The sequence below is a fragment of the Lytechinus pictus genome, chromosome 2 (assembly GCF_037042905.1).
Source record: "Lytechinus pictus isolate F3 Inbred chromosome 2, Lp3.0, whole genome shotgun sequence".
Taxonomy (NCBI): domain Eukaryota; kingdom Metazoa; phylum Echinodermata; class Echinoidea; order Temnopleuroida; family Toxopneustidae; genus Lytechinus; species Lytechinus pictus.
Window position 1 is genome coordinate 10940747 of NC_087246.1, and position 20150 is coordinate 10960896.

Here is a 20150-nt window from a genome sequence, read left to right on the forward strand (position 1 = left end):
CACTGAGATAATATGTCTGAAACAAAGTTGGATAGACAATATTTTATTTTTCTATCATTCAAAACTAATGCTAAGGAACAATACTTGATTACGCTGAGTTTTTGATGAAATACAAGTCATGTAAATAATATGTAAATGTATGTATTATATGAATATTTTCCAGTCTTATTAAGTTGTTGAAAAGTTAGTTTAACAGCGAGTATTACTTTTCTTTCTTATCATCTAACTTCTCTCTCTTTAAATACAATTTAAAAAAATTATAAAATCATTCAATGCTTTATTCAATTCCAATAAAACAAGCAAAATATCTTAAAATCGTGCTTACAATGTATAATTTTTTTGTCTTAAAACAGATATTAAAACAGAATCGATGGGTAAACAAATTTTCAAAACAACGTTTTGTTTATTTGGAAATACAATTGGTTACAGAATATCAATGAATTTACTGAGAGAATGTTAAAGAGTACATTATATGATAAATAAAAGGTTTTACTAGGTTAAGAATTAAAGGACTGTTGTCATATCTGAGAAAAATACTTGTTCCGGTAGGTCATAATACCTTTATGTATCTTCAAGATTTAAATCCCGGAACAAAGATACTCCCATGCCTGATTAGAAATTACGCCATCTACGGCGAATGACTGGTGAAACTTAACTCAGACGACTGAGACGACAGCACAATCATTAATGAATATTTTTAATAAATTTGACATATTATCCAAATTGTCCATGAATATTTTCATTCTTACTCATTCTTTCAGTTTGTACTCAGACAAAACATAATATTTACACGTTCTTTTTAAGTGATAGGCCCCATGATAAGCTAATATCAGGTTTGCATATAAATTGATAAAAAATGTAATTTTATCAGCCCTGTTTCTTCGACATTATAAAGCCATGCCTTGGATAAAATATCGTTCTATGGCATGTAACACTCAGTACAGTTAGTCACACACGTCATCCCTGGAAGCATCCCTTCAGGACATAGCTGAGTATTTGGAGGGCAGGTACATTTGCGATCGCAGGACGTGATGCAAGAATCAATGGTGACACCACAGCGGGCCGGTCCACAGGGCGAAGCGCAATCACGGAAATACATGTTGTTCTCACATTCGATTGCTGTTTGGATTAAAAGAGAAAAAAGGTGGAATAAATCATTTGTTAATCAAGTACTTTGTTAATTTATCAATGAATTTGTTCAATCATTATTAAGTCAATGTTGATTCTTTAAATGATTGTATTCGCCTTCCGATGATTTTGGGGATCATTTAGTATGAGTTTTAAGGCTCGACAATATTTAGCCAATAACTCAATGTCTATAAATACATGCATCAAAATGAAAGGCTGGACGTTTTCGACAAACCCTTTTTTAAATAAAGGTGAAATATTTTCATGAAAACTTTCATGACAGTTCATTACCTTATTAAAAATGGTATACTTTAAATCTTCTTTTGGGAGTGTCAGTTTTGTAAAAACACACAAAAAAATGAAAAGAAACATTGGGGGAAGAATAATAGTTATAAGACTAGTAAAATACAATTCTCTCCTCTTACATCCTTTTTAAAGCAAATACAAAATTTATAGAAAATACTATCACATATATATTATTTTACCCTTTTCCTTTCCACAAATTCGCGGAACTTTCGAAAATGGGTGATTGCCCCCAAGATGCCCGATAGAGTTAGAGTATCAATCAATTACCACTAAGCAGGCCGAATTCCATGAATTGGATAAAACTTATGAAATATGATAAGACCGTTATGGGTGCCGAAATATGTCAGAAAATAATGAAATGACTGAGAGCGAGGGAGCAGACTGAATAAATGGGTTCTTGTGCATATTAAAAAACGGGCAAATTCAATCATTTTAAACTGCTTTCAATGGTATTACAGTAATAAGAAATATTCTTTCTTGGAAATAGGTGAGGTTGTAAAGACATGGAACTCCGGGTGGAGGGGTTACGTCTTCGTGCCTAGTGGAGGTAGAAAAGGAAAGAGAAAAGGGTATTACGAATGTCGCAGTTATCTCCGGTGAATGCACCTTCACAGTAGCATTCATAGGATTCACCATCGATACCACATTCACCATTGTTCTGACATGGGTTGGGGGAGCAAGGGTCCTCTGAAAAGGTCAGAAAAATAGAATAAGTAAATATCATTTGACGCCCATCATGAAGAAAATAATCAATGAAATTACAAAACTGAAACGACAAATCTCAATGCTTGGCAAATCACATGAAAATATTGTCATTATAGCCATATAACTGAATAATGATCCCTGGATATGCCTAATAATTATGGGACGCATTTTAGTTTTGAGGTAATCAATCGAACAGGAAAAATGTGTTTATATGATTTCTCCAATCCAATATGTCTTATTCAGGTAACAATGATGAACCTTTTATCACTTCCGAGATATACAAACTTTTTGATTTACTAGGACTAGTATTGCACCTTCTAAAGAAAATTCTGTGATTGTTTTAAAAGAAAAAATCTTACTAGTTTCGCAGTTGTCACCACTGTATCCCTCTGGGCATTCACATCTGTAACCATTGTCCATGTCAATGCAATCCTTTCCTTTTTCACATGGAGAAGAGAAACATGGGGTTTCGGCAACTAAAAATAATAAATTAAGATATCATTTTGAAATATTAATCTTTTCATTTCTGATGAAAAAGAAGAAATAAAAGATGAAAATCCATATTTTATAGTTCGAAATAGACATGAAATCAAATGCTCCGAAAATATTAAAATGATGTAAGTTGTAAATTATCACATGTCTTGAAATAGTATAAACAGTGGCGCACCGTGGGTCACGGCATTTGGGGGCACCTGCAATTTTGTTATCACTTAATGGGCGCGCAAAGCGCGCTCAATTGCCAGGTATACTGACCGAATAGAGACATTTTAAGGACTGTGCCATCAAAACGATTATGTATCTCACTGATCGACTAATGCGAACTGAAAATGTTTGATATTCAGACCTAAAGTTTGGGCATTACAAACAAATTTTTGAAATCATGAGACGTACCAGTCTCACTACAGAAACAATGCGAGCGCGAAGCCCGAGCTGAAATTTTGGCATATTTTTAAGAGACTATTTTTTAAGCATTCATGAAGAGCATACCTATCTCACATATATAGTCATCAAATGCTTAGCGCCAAGCGCTTGCTTATTTTGTAAGAATTACACCTAAACACACGAAGCACTTTTTGTAGTCATTGTAATCATGGACATGATACGTATGTCACTATTCAAATATTACGAGCGTGAAGCGAGAGCTGAACATTTTTGAAATTCAGATTTATTATAAATGTTTGTATGGATAAAATAAGACCATACGCATTTCACTAATCAAATGATGCGAGTGCGAAACGCGAGCTGAAAATTTAGGATATTCAGACTAGAATAGGAGATATTTTAACAACTGTTCTTAGGAATTCATGAAGAGCAAACATATCTCACCAATCCACTAATGCGAACCTAAGTACAGACTGGAGATGTTTTATATTCAGACATTCAAAGGGGGCAATTACTCATGAAAAAGAAGCATAATATTATGTCACTACATAAAACAATCTAACTTGAAGAGTGAGGAAATTAGTTATTTAAACTGCAACCTTTTAGGAATTGATCATTCTTCTCAGGTCTCCAAGTTATAATTTTTATTTGGATAACTCAAGTTCATTAATTGATATCATGTTCTACAAAGAGTGAAACTATTGTAGAATTTGGTTGTGTTCACACATCATTGAGTGATCATTATCTCGTGTATGCTTTACGAAGGTGTAATCAATACAAAACACATTCTAATAGGGCAATCAACATGATCAAATTTTGTTCTATTATTCTAAAGAACGATTGGATCTGATGATTTTCTTCAGAAAGTCCGGGATTCACCCTGGTCTGATCTTGAAGTTATCTCTAACGTCAACATGTATTGGAATAAATGGAAAGACATTTTTGTTTCAACCATGATAATACACTGGTTTGATAATGAAATAAATGAGGTCTATATATTCCTGCCGATGTTGCAATTTTCCCCAGTGAAACCTGGCTCACAATCACATAGATATCCCTCATCACCCTGAGGTGTGCAGGCTCCGAACAGACACGGGGAGGATGAACATGCCGTTTCTGAAAAAAAGCATACTATTATATAAAGATCTATACAAAATATCTCTAAATTCAACAGGGTTCGTAAAACAAACTGGCTTCGGTATATGCGACTGATTTTCGTATACAATCTGTTTTTACCAGGGGCGTAACAGGGGTTGGTGGCCGGGGGGGGGGGGGCAGCGGCGTAACAACTGGGGGTCGGTGTCCAGGGGGGCAAGAGCCAAAAAATTCCCGACTATATCGTGGTATGAACAGGCTTAATGGTGTGATGAGGCGACTATTTTGAGAGGGCCAGATATTGCGTATCGGGCAGAACTTATCTTGAAAAAAAAGTTGCGAGCGAGCAAAAATTTTGACCTTTTTAATACAAAAATCCAATGTTGTGATAGATTTTGACATTATATAAAAAAATATATATATTTCACTCTTTTCGATCTTTTCATTCCCTTTTTTATGGTCTGTACGCCACTGTGAACAGGATTCTTTGCGGCAGTAGCGTGAAGAGTAAAAAAAAAAGGTGCAGTATGACACATGTGCTAAAAAGCTGCTTAATATAAGTCCCGAGCGAGCGAAGCGAGCGAGAAAAATCACCTTTTCATGAGAATCTAACGTTTAGATATTTTTGAAATTATATTCAGTAAATAAAATGATATCCTACACTTTTCCTTTGCTTTTCTTTCCTCCTTTTTGTTCTTGTTTGTAGAACTTTTGGGGGCCAATGGCCCAAACCTTCCATTCTCATATACGGCAGTGCTGTGCGGTTGGGGTCCGGGGCAGAGCCCCCGGAACTTCTTGATATCAAAGCCATTTAAACCTCGGCTGAACATGGCGTTGACAAGCAACATACAGTTGTGCTAAAAAGTTAGTGAACCCTACCACAAAATGCACTCCTTCATGCCGAGTGTTGAATGTAGACAACAACGCCACAATGTTCGACGAGACCATAGAGACAAATTTTTCTATCACCTGACTTAACAATATCTAAAACATGACAGCGGATGAACTTGTTCATTTCTGGTTGGGTTCACTAGCTATTGAACACCACTGTAGCGCACATCAATTGCCAAATGGGTAATAGGCTGCTTGGTTGTTGTTTAGTTATTGCTATAGATTGATTACCTATTTCACAGTTTGTTCCAGTATATCCGGGAGGACATACGCATGCGTAGTGGTCCATCTCATCATCGAAACATTCCGCCCCTTGTTGACACGGTTCGCTGCTACATGGGGTAGCTGCAAAGAGAACGAATAGTTTGATAATTTTTAATCGAATGAGAGACTTTGAATATTTATATTTTTTTTAAGAAAGGAATATGTATACAACTTTCTTTGTGTTTGTATCTATTTTAAGTCAGGTAATATGCATTTTGAAGTTTATAGAATATCTATTATGTAAACATTTTTGTAACAGTTCAGAATTCCTGACTGTGATCTATTATTTATTATTTGTTTTGTACTCTGTACAGAATTCATTTTGTAATTGTTTTAGACAATTCTGGGAATAAATATCATATTTCATTCAAGAAGAAATGTAAATGTTTACTTGAACTGAAGTTGATGAAATGAATATAATTTAATAATATTTCTAACTGCTTTTGAGATTTCGATGAATAAATACCATTCAATTCATGGAGAAAATAAAGTTGAATTGAAGTTGTTGAATTGTATTGAATTTAGTTTGTAGATTCTCTTGAGAATTCGATGAATAATACGATTATTATTATTATTACTGTAATTGTCATTACATCTGCATTATTCCCCCTCATTAACACATATCTCCCTTACATATTTCCTCTTATCTGTCTGTATATACCTATCTCTCCTTCTAAGGTGGTGGATCCAGGGAGGGGGGGTGGTCCTCCCTAATTTATTGGACTCGCCAAGGCCTGGACCAAAGAGAACCCTTTCCATATTATTTTACTTGCCAATATATTATGTTGGGGGTGGACAGAGACAAATTAAGTAATTTTGAAGTGATAGAACCCCTATTCGTTCTGTTTGTCAAGGTTTGGTTTACAATATTTCTTGTCAACAACGACCGAGACCTCATTCTCAAAATTTTTCCTCTCTACCCCTTTCAAATAAACTACAATATATATTTTATCACCTTTTCTGCCCCCTTTGATTTTTGATTCGATTTATTTTTTCTTTTGCATTCATAACAATGATATACAATACAATTTTCATTGCGTAACAAACATAAATATATCAGTAATTGATTTTGGTATTAATCATACAGAAAAAAATACAAAATAAAAAAGTCATTCTAAACAAATATGATCAACTACCAACAAAGAGAATTTAACATTTACAGTTTGCAGGAGAAGGATTGTCATTATAAGCAGATTGCTTGAAAAAAGTGACAACCCCTTAATAAAACTCATTAAATTAATACATACATCTATAAAGCAGAATGGAAATGTTATTTTGTTCATAATTTTATAAAGATGAAGATGGAGATGAATGAGGATGATGGTGATAATGGTGAAAATGAAGGCCATGATGGAGATGGAGTTGATGATGATGATGATGATGATGATAATGATGATGATGATGATGATGATGGTCATGGAAGAGTGTTAGGTGACGATTAAATCACAGGAAAAGTGATTTAATGATAACTGAAATACTGACACAGAAAACTTACTTTAGATATTCTAATAATATCATGGATTTAATATTTGCCTTGAATGAGTGAAGAGATCAACATTTTTTAATAGACTCTGGTAGAGAGTTCCATAAATCGGGACCGTGGTGTCTTATGGATCTCTGTGTAATGATCAATTTTTGGTTGATTAAGTGAAAATATGAAGAGTTCCGTGTAGGGTATGAATGAATAAATGTGTTCATTGTATAAAAATTGTGAAATGAAGATGGAAGCATGTTATTTGTGTACTTGAACATCAGCATTAAACTTTGAAGTGAATTTATGTCAAAAACTGTTAGAGTCTTTAGTTAATGGAATAATGGGTTTGTGTGTACTAAATACTGTGAATCAGTACAAATTCGAATAGCTTTTTTCTGTAATAAATATATTGTATTAATTTTAGTTTTTGCACAGGTTGCCCAAACTATATTGCAGTACGATATATAGGGTAAAATTAATGAATTATATAGTGTAACGAGGGTAGTTTGTGGAATAATGTTTTTCATTTTGTAAAGTACACCAACGTTTCTCGAGATACTATATATGCAACGGATGTGTTCGTTCCAATTTAAATTTTCATCTATTGTAACACCTAAAAATTCTGTATCCTTTTTTTCTTTTCAGAGGAGTATTGTCTATGATTATATTGTAAGGAAATTCAACAATATGTGAATTTGTATGTTTGAAATACATAAAGTTTGTTTTATCTATATTAAGTGAAAGCTTATTACACTTAAACCATATAGATAGTTTTGGCAATTCACGATTTATTGTATCTACTAAAGTTTCTAAACTATTATGTGAGCAAAACATGTTTGTGTCATCTACAAATAATACAAATGATAATAAAGGTGTTACATAAGTCAAATCATTAATATATATTAAGAAAAGCAAGGGGCCCAATATTGACCCTTGTGGAACTCCACACAGTATTGATTGAAGGTTAGAAGAAATATTATTGTGAATTACATATTGTTTTCTATCTGATCAATAACTCTTAAACCATGATAATGCAATTCCTCTTACTCCATAATTTTCAAGTTTTTAAAGTAAAATTTGGTGGTCGAGAGTATCAAAGGCTTTGCTTAGGTCCATAAATACTCCTATTATATGTTCTTTATTTGCCATTGCATTTGTAATTTTATCGTATATATGTACTAAAGCCTGGTCTGTTGAATGTCCTTTCCTGAATCCAAATTGGTTTTAATTTAGATAATGAAATCCATCCAGGAATGTGTAAAGTCTGCTGTAAATAATTTTCTAATATTTTGGATATGCTGGGAAGAATAGATATTGGCCTGCAATTAGCTATTTCATGTGGATTGTCTTTTTTAAAAACAGGATTTACCTTTGCAATTTTTAGGGAATGAGGACATTGGCCGGTGCTGATCGATAGATTAAAAATGTGACTCAAAGGAGATGCAATATAATGTACGATGTGTTTAAGAAGGAAAGCGCTTATTCTATCATGCCCTTGAGATTTACTGGATTTGAGATGTTTAGTTATTTCAATTATTTCCTAAAAATTTGTGGGTTTAAAGAATAACGAAGAATCTGTGGGTGTTGGAAGAAACTTTGTATAATTTTGATTAGGTCTGTAAAGTTGGTTTGCCAATGAGGGTCCTATGTTAACAAAAAAATGAGTTAAAAGTGTCAGCTACATCTTCCGAATTTATTGCAACATCATGAATCGTGAAATTATCTTTAGGTAATGTTTTGGGTTTTTTTTCCTATTAAATCATTTATAATCTCCCATGTGGCTTCCATATTTGATTTAACTCTAATGAGTTTCTCGGAATAAAAAGATTTGCGAGCAGCTCGAATTATATTCGTTAGTCTATTTCTATAAGTTTTATATTTATTTTTGTTTTCAATAGAAGGGTTCTTTAGGAATGCTTTGTATAGCTTATTTCGGGCATTAATGGATCGTAGAATCGTATTCGTAATCCATGGCATTTTAGGATATCCTTTTTTTGACAGGTGATACCAGAGGGAAATTTTTTTCGTAATATGTCTGTAATTTTTTGTTTAAATTTATGAATGCTGTATTTGAATTAGACTCGTGAAAAACGTCCAACCATTCCTCACTTGCAATATCACTTTTAAATGATTTAATGTTATTAGGTGATTCTTTTATATACATCATCAAATTCGGTGTATTATCTTTTACAATATCGTTTTCGCATAACAGAAAGACCGGTAAATGATCAGATATGTCGGATACTATCAATCCACTGGTAGTATTTCTGTTTAATATGTTTGAAAAAATGTTGTCAATAAGTGTTGAGGAATGACGATCAATTCTGGTCGGTTTATCTATATGGGGATAATATCCAAATGAATGCATATTGTGTAGGAATATATCATGTTCATTAATTTGAGATAATAGGTCAATATTGAAATCACCCATTAAATATATTTGTTTCTCTTCTTTTGTGATAGTATGGAGGTATGTTTCGAGGTCTTCGCAAAATAAATTTATTTTACCATGAGGGGGTCTATAAATTAACCCAATAATTACATTTTTTCCTTTAGGATTCATGATTTCTAAGAATAAAGATTCACTTTGTTTTAATCATATTTATTTTCTTATTTTGGTCTGCAAATGATCGCTGAAGTAAAATGCTAAACCTCCTCCTCTTTGTTCTTCACGATCTCGCCTAATAACATTATAGTTTTGCAAATTGAAAATGTTTGGTGAAGTATTATGAAGCCAGGTTTCAGTGACACCAATAATAGAAAATTTGAAATTATTTAGGGTAAGAAGTAATGATTCAATTGATTCAAAATTTTTGTTTAAACTTCGAGAATTTATGTGGAGTAAACTGAAATTGTGTTCCATGTCTTTGAACTTAGACGTAAATTCTACAGTTGAGTAATAGTTATTATCAGATGATGTATTGTTTGTATTGAAAATAGAAAAAATATCAATGTCACTATTAAAGAGTATATTGTGATATTGATATGTATATAAATTTTCTGTATCATATTTGTATGATGTTGGTGGTAAATGTAATGAGATGAACAGAGAGTGAAATTTTGAAAAACTAATAAAGGATCAACCTGGAGTAGATGTTGGTGTAGAAGGTGACATTGATGATGGTGGTGATGATGATGATGGTGATGATGATGACGATGATGATGTTGATAGTACCGGTATTGATTCATCGGAGATGAATTATGAAATTGAATAACGGAATTTCAAAGAACACTCAAAGTATTGAGTATCACAACCATGATTTTTATGTAACTAAACTAAGGGAACCCTTTAAAACATCCGTTAAAACATCCGTTAAATCATCCTTCTTTAATAGTAATTAATCCTTCTCCAACTTGAGAAGAAGAAAACCTTATTTTCCCTAAATCAGCCTACCTTGAGGTCGAAATAGATGCAGGCATTGTAGAGAGGGGGCTATCATTCCCAACGAAATCAAAACAGAGATGGTTGACCGGAGATGCATGATGACGATGTTGAATTACCCAAAAATCCTAAAACTGTTCTCCCATTGGACCCTGCTATTATTATTACCCGGCTTTAGCTCGTCTATCTAGGCGCTCAAGTATTCGAGGAATAGGCACCCATTCACCTAACCTGGGGAGCGTTTCATCAATATTTTCGTCCGACAAGTTGTCAGGTCTGACAACTTTCCTTCATTATGATTGGCTGAGAGGCAAGGTTACCATAGCAACTGTCGGATATAACGGGACTTGTCGGATAAAACGTCTGACATGTGTTTCATGAAACGCTCCCCTGGGTTGAGTGCAGCACAATGTGGGTAAATCAAATGCTGAAGGAAAACGCGCGAAGGATCGGAATCGAACCCATGTCCTTCCCATTATAAAGACGAAAGTCATAACCACTGGACCACGACGCTCTCCCATACGAATATTAAGCACTCTTGAACCCTTTTTTATAATGTCAAGTGTTTTGATGTAATCTTTTAGGGTGCAAGCGAGCAGTTCTTGGTGCAAATAATAATAAAAAGGTGCATTGTGGGAACCTTTGTGTGTGTTTTTTAAACCTTTTTTCACTTAGGGTGCAAGATTACCCCAAAAGATTGGTATGGGATTTGCGTTTAATTTAAAGTTCAAAACTTTCTTAGTATGAGCCATAGTATGACGGTATCAGGTAACTATGCTTATAATGACACTCCCTCTGCAACTTGGAAATGTTAGAATTATTTGGTATACTATTTAAAAAAAAACTGATTTTACAGAAAAAAGGAGACAATTTTGCAGAAAGCAATAACAGAATCATTCACAAAACAGGAATCTGTCTGCAATTTAACAGAAAAGGTATGTTTAAAAAGGGAAAGGAAAAGGGTGTTTTATTAAAGGAAATTTGTAAGGTTTCATACACCAAATACAAATTTCCTGTTAGATTACGCAATCTGGTAAGATTACAGGTGTTCTCGAGACTCTGCTGCAGGAATTTATTTTAAGGATAAATTTTTTAACAGTGTAATATGGAATGACATTTTATGTAGTCATTTTTTGTTCTTTATGATGATTCCCCAAAACCCAATAACCAATATATTATGTTAGTTATGTAATGAAAAATGTATTTACATGACTGTTATGAAAGCAGAAAACGAGAAATCAAATCAAAATCAAATACATTACTTTAGTCACCCATCTATTGAACATCTTGCCATGAATAAGAATCTGCTTCCTTCACCGAGAGGCGTTAGCTAACGTGTTTTCCCTACGTATATACGTAATTATAGGCTTATGGTTCGCTAGTTTAATACTCAATAATGATTTTATAATTTACTTCCATTGTAATAATTTGGAATGATCAGGCTTCCAGCTCCAAAGAAATTAATGATAATTGGCATTGAAACCATCGACAAAAAAATCATTTACGACAAATTACGAGCAAACGTAGCGAGAAAAAAAATAGGGCCCAAATCTCGAGAGCAAAAACTCATTCTCAAGTTTTATTTTGTTGTTGCAAACTCGAGATCATTGTACAAAAGCCAAGACATCATTTTTTTTTGGGGGGTGGGCATGGCTTGACGCACTTGGGGTGTATTCCCCTGCACCCTTGGGTAAGCATTCATCTGATGTAATTTAAAAGGTGTACGTAAATATAGTTTTCACCTTACAAAATAAACGTTTCAAAATCCTTTAAGAAAGTTATAATACTTTTAGGCTAATATTACACCGAATAGCGCGATTGTGTGGATTTACTGGGCAATTCACATCTAGGCAAATATCAAGCTGTCTTAACTTTGATTGATTTTTTGAGGTGTGATAAAATGTTTGCATTAATCACCTTCATTTATTTTCTTTTGGGTTCGAAATTTTTCTAAACCAATAGTGATTTTGCTGGGAGCTAGGGGATATAGCTTCTTTCAAATATTATACCATGTCAATGTGACCTATAAATTTTACGAAATCAGCATGAAGGTCATCCTTGACTTAAATAAATTTATTTTAGAGTTTCTTGTATATTCACACAAAATGCCCCTGTATATATATACTCAAGGAAAGATATTTCATATAAACGATTACCGAATGAAAGGAAATCTACAAGATAATACCGACTTACGTTTGACATGATTGGGTCGTGGATTGCTCAAACTGAATTAAAGGGGTACTCCAGGATGAAATTAATCATTATCTAACTAATTAAATAAAAATTCCATCAGCAAAACCCCGGAAATTTTCAGCAAAATTTTATGAAAAATAATCAAGTTTCGAGTATTTTCATAATTTCATATATTTATTATGTGCGTAGAACAAGTAACAAATCAAGTTTCGTCAGCGCTTATCTATTATTATCCGAGCAGTAGTCCGGTTTTTATAGTGTTGCTGGACAAAATTTGAATGAATCTCATGTCATAAGATGCAATGCAAAAATAAGTAGGGATAGTTATCACCGGCTCACTCATTGCCGCTGATATTCATCAAGAATGTGGAGCGTTCTGGGTCAGTGGATTATAGTCTCCGGACTTTGAAACAGAGGGTCGTGGGTTCAAATCCCAGCCATGGCGTAATTTACTTCAGCAAGGAATTGATCCACAGTGTGCTGCACTTGACCCAGGTGAGGTAAATGGGTACTGGCAGGAATTAATTCCTCAAAAAGCCGTGTGCACCTAAATAGGTAGCCTAGCTTAGCCGGGTAAGATAGCAGGACCCGCTGGGAGAACAGTTTTCGGAACTGAAGTGGCTACCCTAAATATACCGTTATTATTATTATCATTATTATCATCATTAAGACTAAAGCATGGATCTGTTTTATCGAAATAAAATGCAAAAGTATGAAATATCATATTTTTTAAAATTCCAATCTAATGTTGTTTAATGTTCAGTCTTACATGTGTATGATTTTTTTTCAAGACATACATGTTTAAATGATATAATTTGAGTATCACTTTAAAGCTGCATTTTATTCTACATTGCCCTGTGATCAAGGTAGTGGCGTAGATACGGGGGGGGGCTGGGGGCACTTGCCCCCCTGAGACTTGGTGTGCCCCCAGGTGCCCCCCTAAAAAAATTGGCAGAGCAAAAAAAAGAAGAAAAGAAAAAAAGGTAAAGAAGAAGAAAGACAGAAGAAGAAAAAAAGAGGAAAATAAGAGGAAGAAGACGAGTGAATGAAATAATGTGAGGGGTAGACTTGCAAAAAAAATCTTTCATGTTACAATATAAAATTTTTGCTTATGAGATTCATATCTTGCTTAATAGGCTAATATAGAGCAAGTTTTGAAGTCAATATACAAAATATATTTTAGCTCGAACATCGAGCTTTCATTATTTGTTTTCATTTACAAGTTTGAATGCTCTGTAAAATGTCCGTTTTATGGTCTCCATATCAGCATTTTAAGCTCACGCTGCGTGGTCACATTGTTTGATTTGCCAAGTTCCCACTGTCTACGTGTATTCAATAATGTTCCATTCAACAAATGTATTTAGAATGCCCAGATTTTAGATCTAAATCTAAAACATGCGCGATAGCCTGCATGCTCTTTATTTAAAGTGTACTTAAATTATCAAGTTTCACATCAGAATATCAATTATTATTCATGACTATATCCTTTTTATGATTTACAAAATATGAATAGAGTGTCCCGCTTTTAGGTATAAAATCTCAATTTTCTTCCTCTCGCGCTTCGCGCTCGCATTTACTGTTTAGTTACATACCTAACCCATTTATTAATACAAAAAGTGCTTAGAATGACCATTCTGTTTAGGTCGGAATGTAAAAAAAAATTTGCTCGCGCTTCGCGCTCGCATTATTGAAATATATACCATCTTCATGGGTAACTGTTAGCAGTCCTTAACAGGTCCCTTTTCGATAATGCTAGAACAGTTAATAAAAATTTATGCTCGCACTTGGCGTTCGCAGTAACAATCTAGTTTAATACATACGAATCTTGTTCAGGGTCACACGTAACATTGCCCGGAATATTAAATTTTCAGAACAAAATACATGAAAGTCAACAAAAAAAATCGCTCGCGCTTTTTATAAGGCTTATGAGATTATTTCATGTTTGTTGTTTTATAAGAATAAAATTAAGAAGTGACTGATCGGGGAAAATATAGGTGAAGATAATTTCGGGCCCCGTCCCCTATTAGCGAAAGTCGGATCCGCCCTTGTGACACAGACACACACCCCAGAAAAAATGGTGCCCCCTGAAAAAGCAAGGACCCCCCAGGAAAAAAATCCTAGCTACGCCACTGGATCAAGGAGATCGCAAAGTTACTATTGCAACAATCCAGTTTGGAACTCGAGTATTTGGGACAAAGTTCTGTTGGTTGTGTATAAACTAAGTGTTGATCGGGTCAACGTGAGTTTGATAGAAGTATGTTTACAAGCTAGCAACGTCAACCCGATGTAAAAAAAAATTAACATAGGTCAGCCTGAAATTCGGATAGGACCTAGAGCCGAAATGTCAATTTTGCCACCCACATCACATGTTAATTCGGTCAGAATAAGTATAAAAGACCGTGTAGATTGAGATTGGCGCGGCGTCGAAAACTGCGTCGAAACATGCATTGCATCTTCATGTACATGTATAAACGTCATAATATAATAATAATGGTATTTATTAGGCATCAAAATATTCTTGGCAGCCAATGGCTGAATTGTAAATGTTTGTACATAGTAAAAAGATTTACATACAAATTTAACAGAACAGTATACAAAATACAGAATATATATCTCAAATATGATTAATTAATATACACAAGAAAGGGCGGACTCCATCCAACCTTGCAAAAATAACTCGAAAAAAGGGAAATGTTTGGCTTCAGTCCCCCACTTTTTTCCAAAACCGTGTACAAAAACGTAAAATTGACCATATGATTGTGATTTTTAACATGGTCAGCCCTCCACTTTTGGCTCAGCGCCCCCCCCCCCCCCCCCCACTTTGAAAACCGTTCCGCTGCCCCTGCAGTGCCTCCATACATGACTCCTAAATTGATGCACATTGAATATTGATTTGAAAAACAATTCAGGGCAACCTACAGGTTAAATTGCCCTCAAGTGTTTTTTTTTTTAAATTGATATTCAATATGCATCAATTTACCCATCATCAACTAAATATTTATAGCCTTAACATACTGACTTTCATCCTCCCCTCCGATTTCCGGTAGTTAACAACCCCTCGCTGAAGTGTTTTAACCAACAACTTTTCTTTCAATCTTACTAGTCAATGTACTTTGTGTTCTTGACTTTCCCATTTATGTGTACTGTAGAAGATGACTGTTCTTTTTCCTTCTTTTTCAAGACCTTCAACAGTTGATCTTGTCAATTTCACAAAACAGTTATATTCACATCCTTGTCGGTATGCAAATGAGGAGACTGATGACATCACTCACTCACTATTTATTTTGTATTTTATTATGTGAAATATGAAATATTCAATTTTTTGCCTATTGTCTTGTGAAACAACGATTTATTCCTCCCTGAATATGTGCGATTGGCATTGTTTAATACTATATGGTTCAATCAGGTTGGTCCGTACTGTCAAATCTGTAAAAATGAAATATTGTATAATTCAAACAATTAAAAAAAAGAAATATTGAGTGAGGGACATCATCGACTGTCTCATTTGCATGTCACTGAGTTGTGCATATCACTGTTTTGTGAAAAATAAGCGAAAATTTAATATGTCTTATTTTACATCCGATTTTGATGAAATTTCAGTATAAAGCTTCCTTGAATTCTCTTTATTTATTCAAATCAACATTTTTCTGGGTGGACTTGACCTTTAAAGAAAACAATCACGTGATGCAACAAAAAAATATACACAAAGTACAAATAATAACAAGAGTACATAATAAAAATCACTGTGTACATAAGAAATCAATTATCCCCTTACTTGTACAAAAGCAAAATACCTAGTTTTTACCATGATTTTTTGTAGCTGGTTTTAGTTAAGATATATTGGTATATTTGGAGTAAAAAACAATGAAAATGAATTAATTTGGAATAACAGCAATATAGCTTTTAATAAACGTATGTTAGTATTTAAGAAATAGAAGCATGCAAGTATAATTAGGGTAAAAGATGTTATAAGAAATCGTCAGCGGTTAGCACCAAATCTTTTGTATAAATCTGTCTATTCTTCTCAGCCTTTTTTGATTTAGAATATGCTAAATTAAGAAAGTCTTTTGCTGTTTATTGGTTGAATAAGTTGTTTAAGGAAAATTATCTATACTCGAATAAAAAAAAGTGAACGAATTTTAATTTCATTAAAAAGTGGAGTACAAATAACTTTAGAATCTTTACCAACAAGAAATATACATTCTTTAATATGTTCGGATGTATCGGAAGAACCAGGCATTGTATCTTTTTGGTCTAATCTTTCCTCGTTACCAGTTTCCTTTAATTGGAACCATGTATTTTATTTCAAGTTGCATTTAATTGTTGATATCAGAATTAGACAATTAAGTTTTACATTTTTTAACAAGATTTTACCCTCAAGAGACAATTTATTTAAGTGGCATGTAGTAGGAAATAACACGTGTAACATTTTGGGAGAAGTTGATACCACTTTTCATTTTATTGTAAATATGTTCGATTATTTGGAAAATTATAGAAAGGTTTGTATTTTATATTTTCAAGATTACTATTTCTATAGATGAAAAAACATTAGGTTATGATCTGCAAAATTCCAGCAATGTTATGTGTAATCTATTTTCTGTTATTGCTCAATTTGTTATTTATCGATATTATATAAAAAGCTTATTCAAAGAAAAAAGATATGATGCGAATTCTTTATGGATTGAATTCAAGCTTACTATGATTATTTATTTAGAAAGTTTATGTAAACAAAAAAGCAAGTTCGGAATTTTGAAAAAATGTGATATTCAAAAAATTATTGCATTAATGAAGTAAATTGATTTCTTTTTAATTGTTTGTAATATATGTACATGTTATTGTGAATAAATACCTCGATTAAGAGGATAAAAGAAAAAAATCCCCTTACTTTGTGTAATGAATTAATTACATGAATGTTGCGTAGAGGGTGGACGAATATTTTAAGAAAGCATTGGTATTGAAGGAGCAGTGTTTGTACAGCCTGTTTTTGAAGGAATCAACAAAGGTTGCCGAAACATCATATCCACTGGCGTAAATCCGTGTTGAGGGGTGGGGGGGATGACTGAAATATTTTGGCTTTTTTTTTTGTTATCATGTTTTTAGATATGCAAGGAATTGTAATTGATATGTCCACAGTGGCATACCGTGGGTCACGGCATTGTGGGGGCACCAGCAAAATTTTCGAATCACTGAGTGAGCGCGCGAAGCGCGCTCGGTTGCTAGTTATTCTGACCTAATAGAGACATTTTAAGGACAATATCATTGAACGGATATGTATCTCACCCGGGGGGGGGCCACTTCCATTGACGAGTGGATACCATGCGCGACCATGGGGTCTCGAAAAGCACCCTAAACACGTATTTTCCATATTCTGAAACTGATCAAATAATGCGAGCGCGAAGCGCGAGCTGAATTTTTTATATTCACACCTAAGAAGGGACATTATAATCAAATTTGTGTAATCATGATAGGTACCTGTCTCGCTAAACAATGCGAGCGCGAAGCGCGAGCTGAAATTTTCGTATATTTTGACCCCAAACAGCGAGATTTTAAGGAATATATTTTAGGAATCCATTAAGAGTATGCATATCTCACCATAGTCATCTAATGCAAGTGCCAAGCGCTTGCTGATTTTATTAGAATTACATCTGAACACATGAAACACTTTTTGTACTCATTGCAATCATGATTATCATACGCATCTCACTAATCAAATATTGCGAGCGTGAAGCGCGAGCTGAAAATTTAGATAATTTAGATAATTAAGACCTGAAGTGGGGCATTCTAAGGTTTCTTTGTAGGAATTAACTAGGACCATACGTATTTCATTAACCAAATGATGCGAGCGCGAAGCGCGAGCTGAAAATTTTTGATATTCAGATCAGAAGAAGTGACATTTCAAGGACTGATTTTAGGAATTCATGAAGAGCAGACATATCTCACCAATCCACTAATGCGAACGTAATCACGGAAGGAAATGTTTTTATATATACGAAGACCTTAACATTGGGCAATCACCTTTTTAATCATGTAAAAGAAGCTCATGTCACTACATAAAACAATGATAACTCAAGTGCTAGGAAATATATTTAGTTTATATTGACTTGAAAACGGGATGTTTTACTACAACAGGATTATATATCTCGTTGAACAGACAATGCGAGCACCAGGAACTATGAAGACGTAGGCCCTGGGCAAATTATGTTTCATGAAGTTATGATAAAAATATTTCTTATGTAATGTAACATAACATAATTATAATACAACATTATAATGAATAATATTTTCTTCTTTCCCACTACGTTTCTCTTCCTTTCTCCCTCTTTTCTATTTTTCCCCATTTCCCCGTTTTTGTTTTGGTCAGCCGATGGGGGGGGGGGAGCATGTGCCCCCCATGCCCCCCCCCCCCCCCCGTAGTTACGCCACTGTATGTCCATATGGCAAATACCCCTCCAATATTATTATCTTTTTACCCCATGATGGTTTAATTATTTATTAGAGATTACATTGAAAAAAAATTGACATTCCATCTTAATCCCCTCCCAAAGACCCCAACATTGATGAATTGGAAGAAACAGGGATTTCTCTTCAATGTTATAATAAGGACATAAGTATTTCGTTTGGAAATGGTGAACTGGCTCTTTATTTGCATTTTATGATTCAATAATATTGTTTTATTTGTTAAGCGGTATTTTAGGAAGAATTTTCACCAATAAAACAATTATCTCTTGTGATTTTTTTTTTATTTCTTTCGTAAAAAGTGGGGGGGGGATGTTTGTACAGGCCATCCCCCCCTCCTCGAAAAGTGGGGGGGATATATCCCCCCCATCCCCCCCGGGATTTACGCCAGTGAATTCATATCCCTTTCTCTTCTCTTTCTCTTTCCTTCTTTCTTTTCCCCTCTTCCTTTACTTCATTTTACTTCTCATGTCATCTCCTTTCCGTTCATTTCTCCCTTCTATCTCTCTCTCTCTATCTCTCTTTGTGGGGGGGGGGCAATGCCCCTTCGACCCCTCACACCTTCGACCTCCTCCTCCCCTCCTCTGGATATCGACGAAAAAATCTGCACTCCCCAGGGACCGCAAAAGCGCGCGGGGGTGCTTAGGTGCTTCAGTCACCCACTTTTTTTTTCAAAACCGTGTACAAAAACTGAAAAATTACCATATAATTGTGATTTTAGAAGCACGATCACCCCCCCCCCACTTTTGGCTCATCACCTCCCCCCCCCCCCCCCCCCACCTCTTTGAACTTGTTCCGCGGCCCCTGCTCCCGTCGGAAAAAATAATGTACAAAAGAAAAGGAGAGGAAAGAAGGGGGAAAGTGGAAAGAAAAAAGGAAAAAAGAGGATGAGGGAACAAGAGTGAGAAAGAAAAAAAGGGGGAGGAGAAAGAAGAAAAGGAATGAGAAAAGGTGACGGTGTATAGGTGAATTAAGTTTTGAGGAAATCTGAACATATGCGCAGGATTGTCGGGTCAAACAGGGCTGTCCCTATTGCTTCATGTATACCGTGTTTTTACTCAATCTCTGAGTTCTATCAAATCTTTGCCGGTAAAATAATATCAAATAGCACTCTTCTAATGTTGTCCTGATAGTTATGGTCGCAATTAAAACGATAAGAGCTCTCTGTATCGACAGTGAATAGAATGTCCAGGTTTTTGTTCTAAATCGCCCCCCCCCCCCAAACAAAACAAAAAAAAATATGCTCGCACTTCGCGCTCACATAGTTAATTCAGTGAGTGAGTTTCATATAAAAAATTCCCTCCATGTTGTAAAGTGCTTAAAAAGATACAATTTTCATGATTTTGGGTCAGTATACACAAAATATCTGCTCGC

General features: G+C 34.5%; 1 protein-coding gene across 2 annotated transcripts; it reads right to left on the reverse strand.

The window, feature by feature from the left end:
- Positions 1–29: 29 nt before the first annotated feature.
- On the reverse strand, positions 30–10258 carry LOC129254971 (fibropellin-1-like). Of its 2 annotated transcripts, XM_064095751.1 has the most exons (6): positions 10140–10258; positions 5239–5352; positions 4027–4137; positions 2499–2615; positions 2011–2121; positions 30–1119 (listed from the first exon to the last, which is right to left on the reverse strand). In XM_064095751.1, the coding sequence occupies exons 1-6, from the start codon at positions 10225–10227 to the stop codon at positions 920–922; spliced, it is 741 nt and encodes a 246-aa protein (XP_063951821.1). In that variant the 5' UTR covers positions 10228–10258; the 3' UTR covers positions 30–919. The 2 variants fall into 2 exon arrangements, with proteins under 2 accessions (XP_063951821.1, XP_063951822.1); XM_064095752.1 differs by lacking the exon at positions 4027–4137.
- Between the last annotated feature and the right edge of the window lie 9892 nt (positions 10259–20150).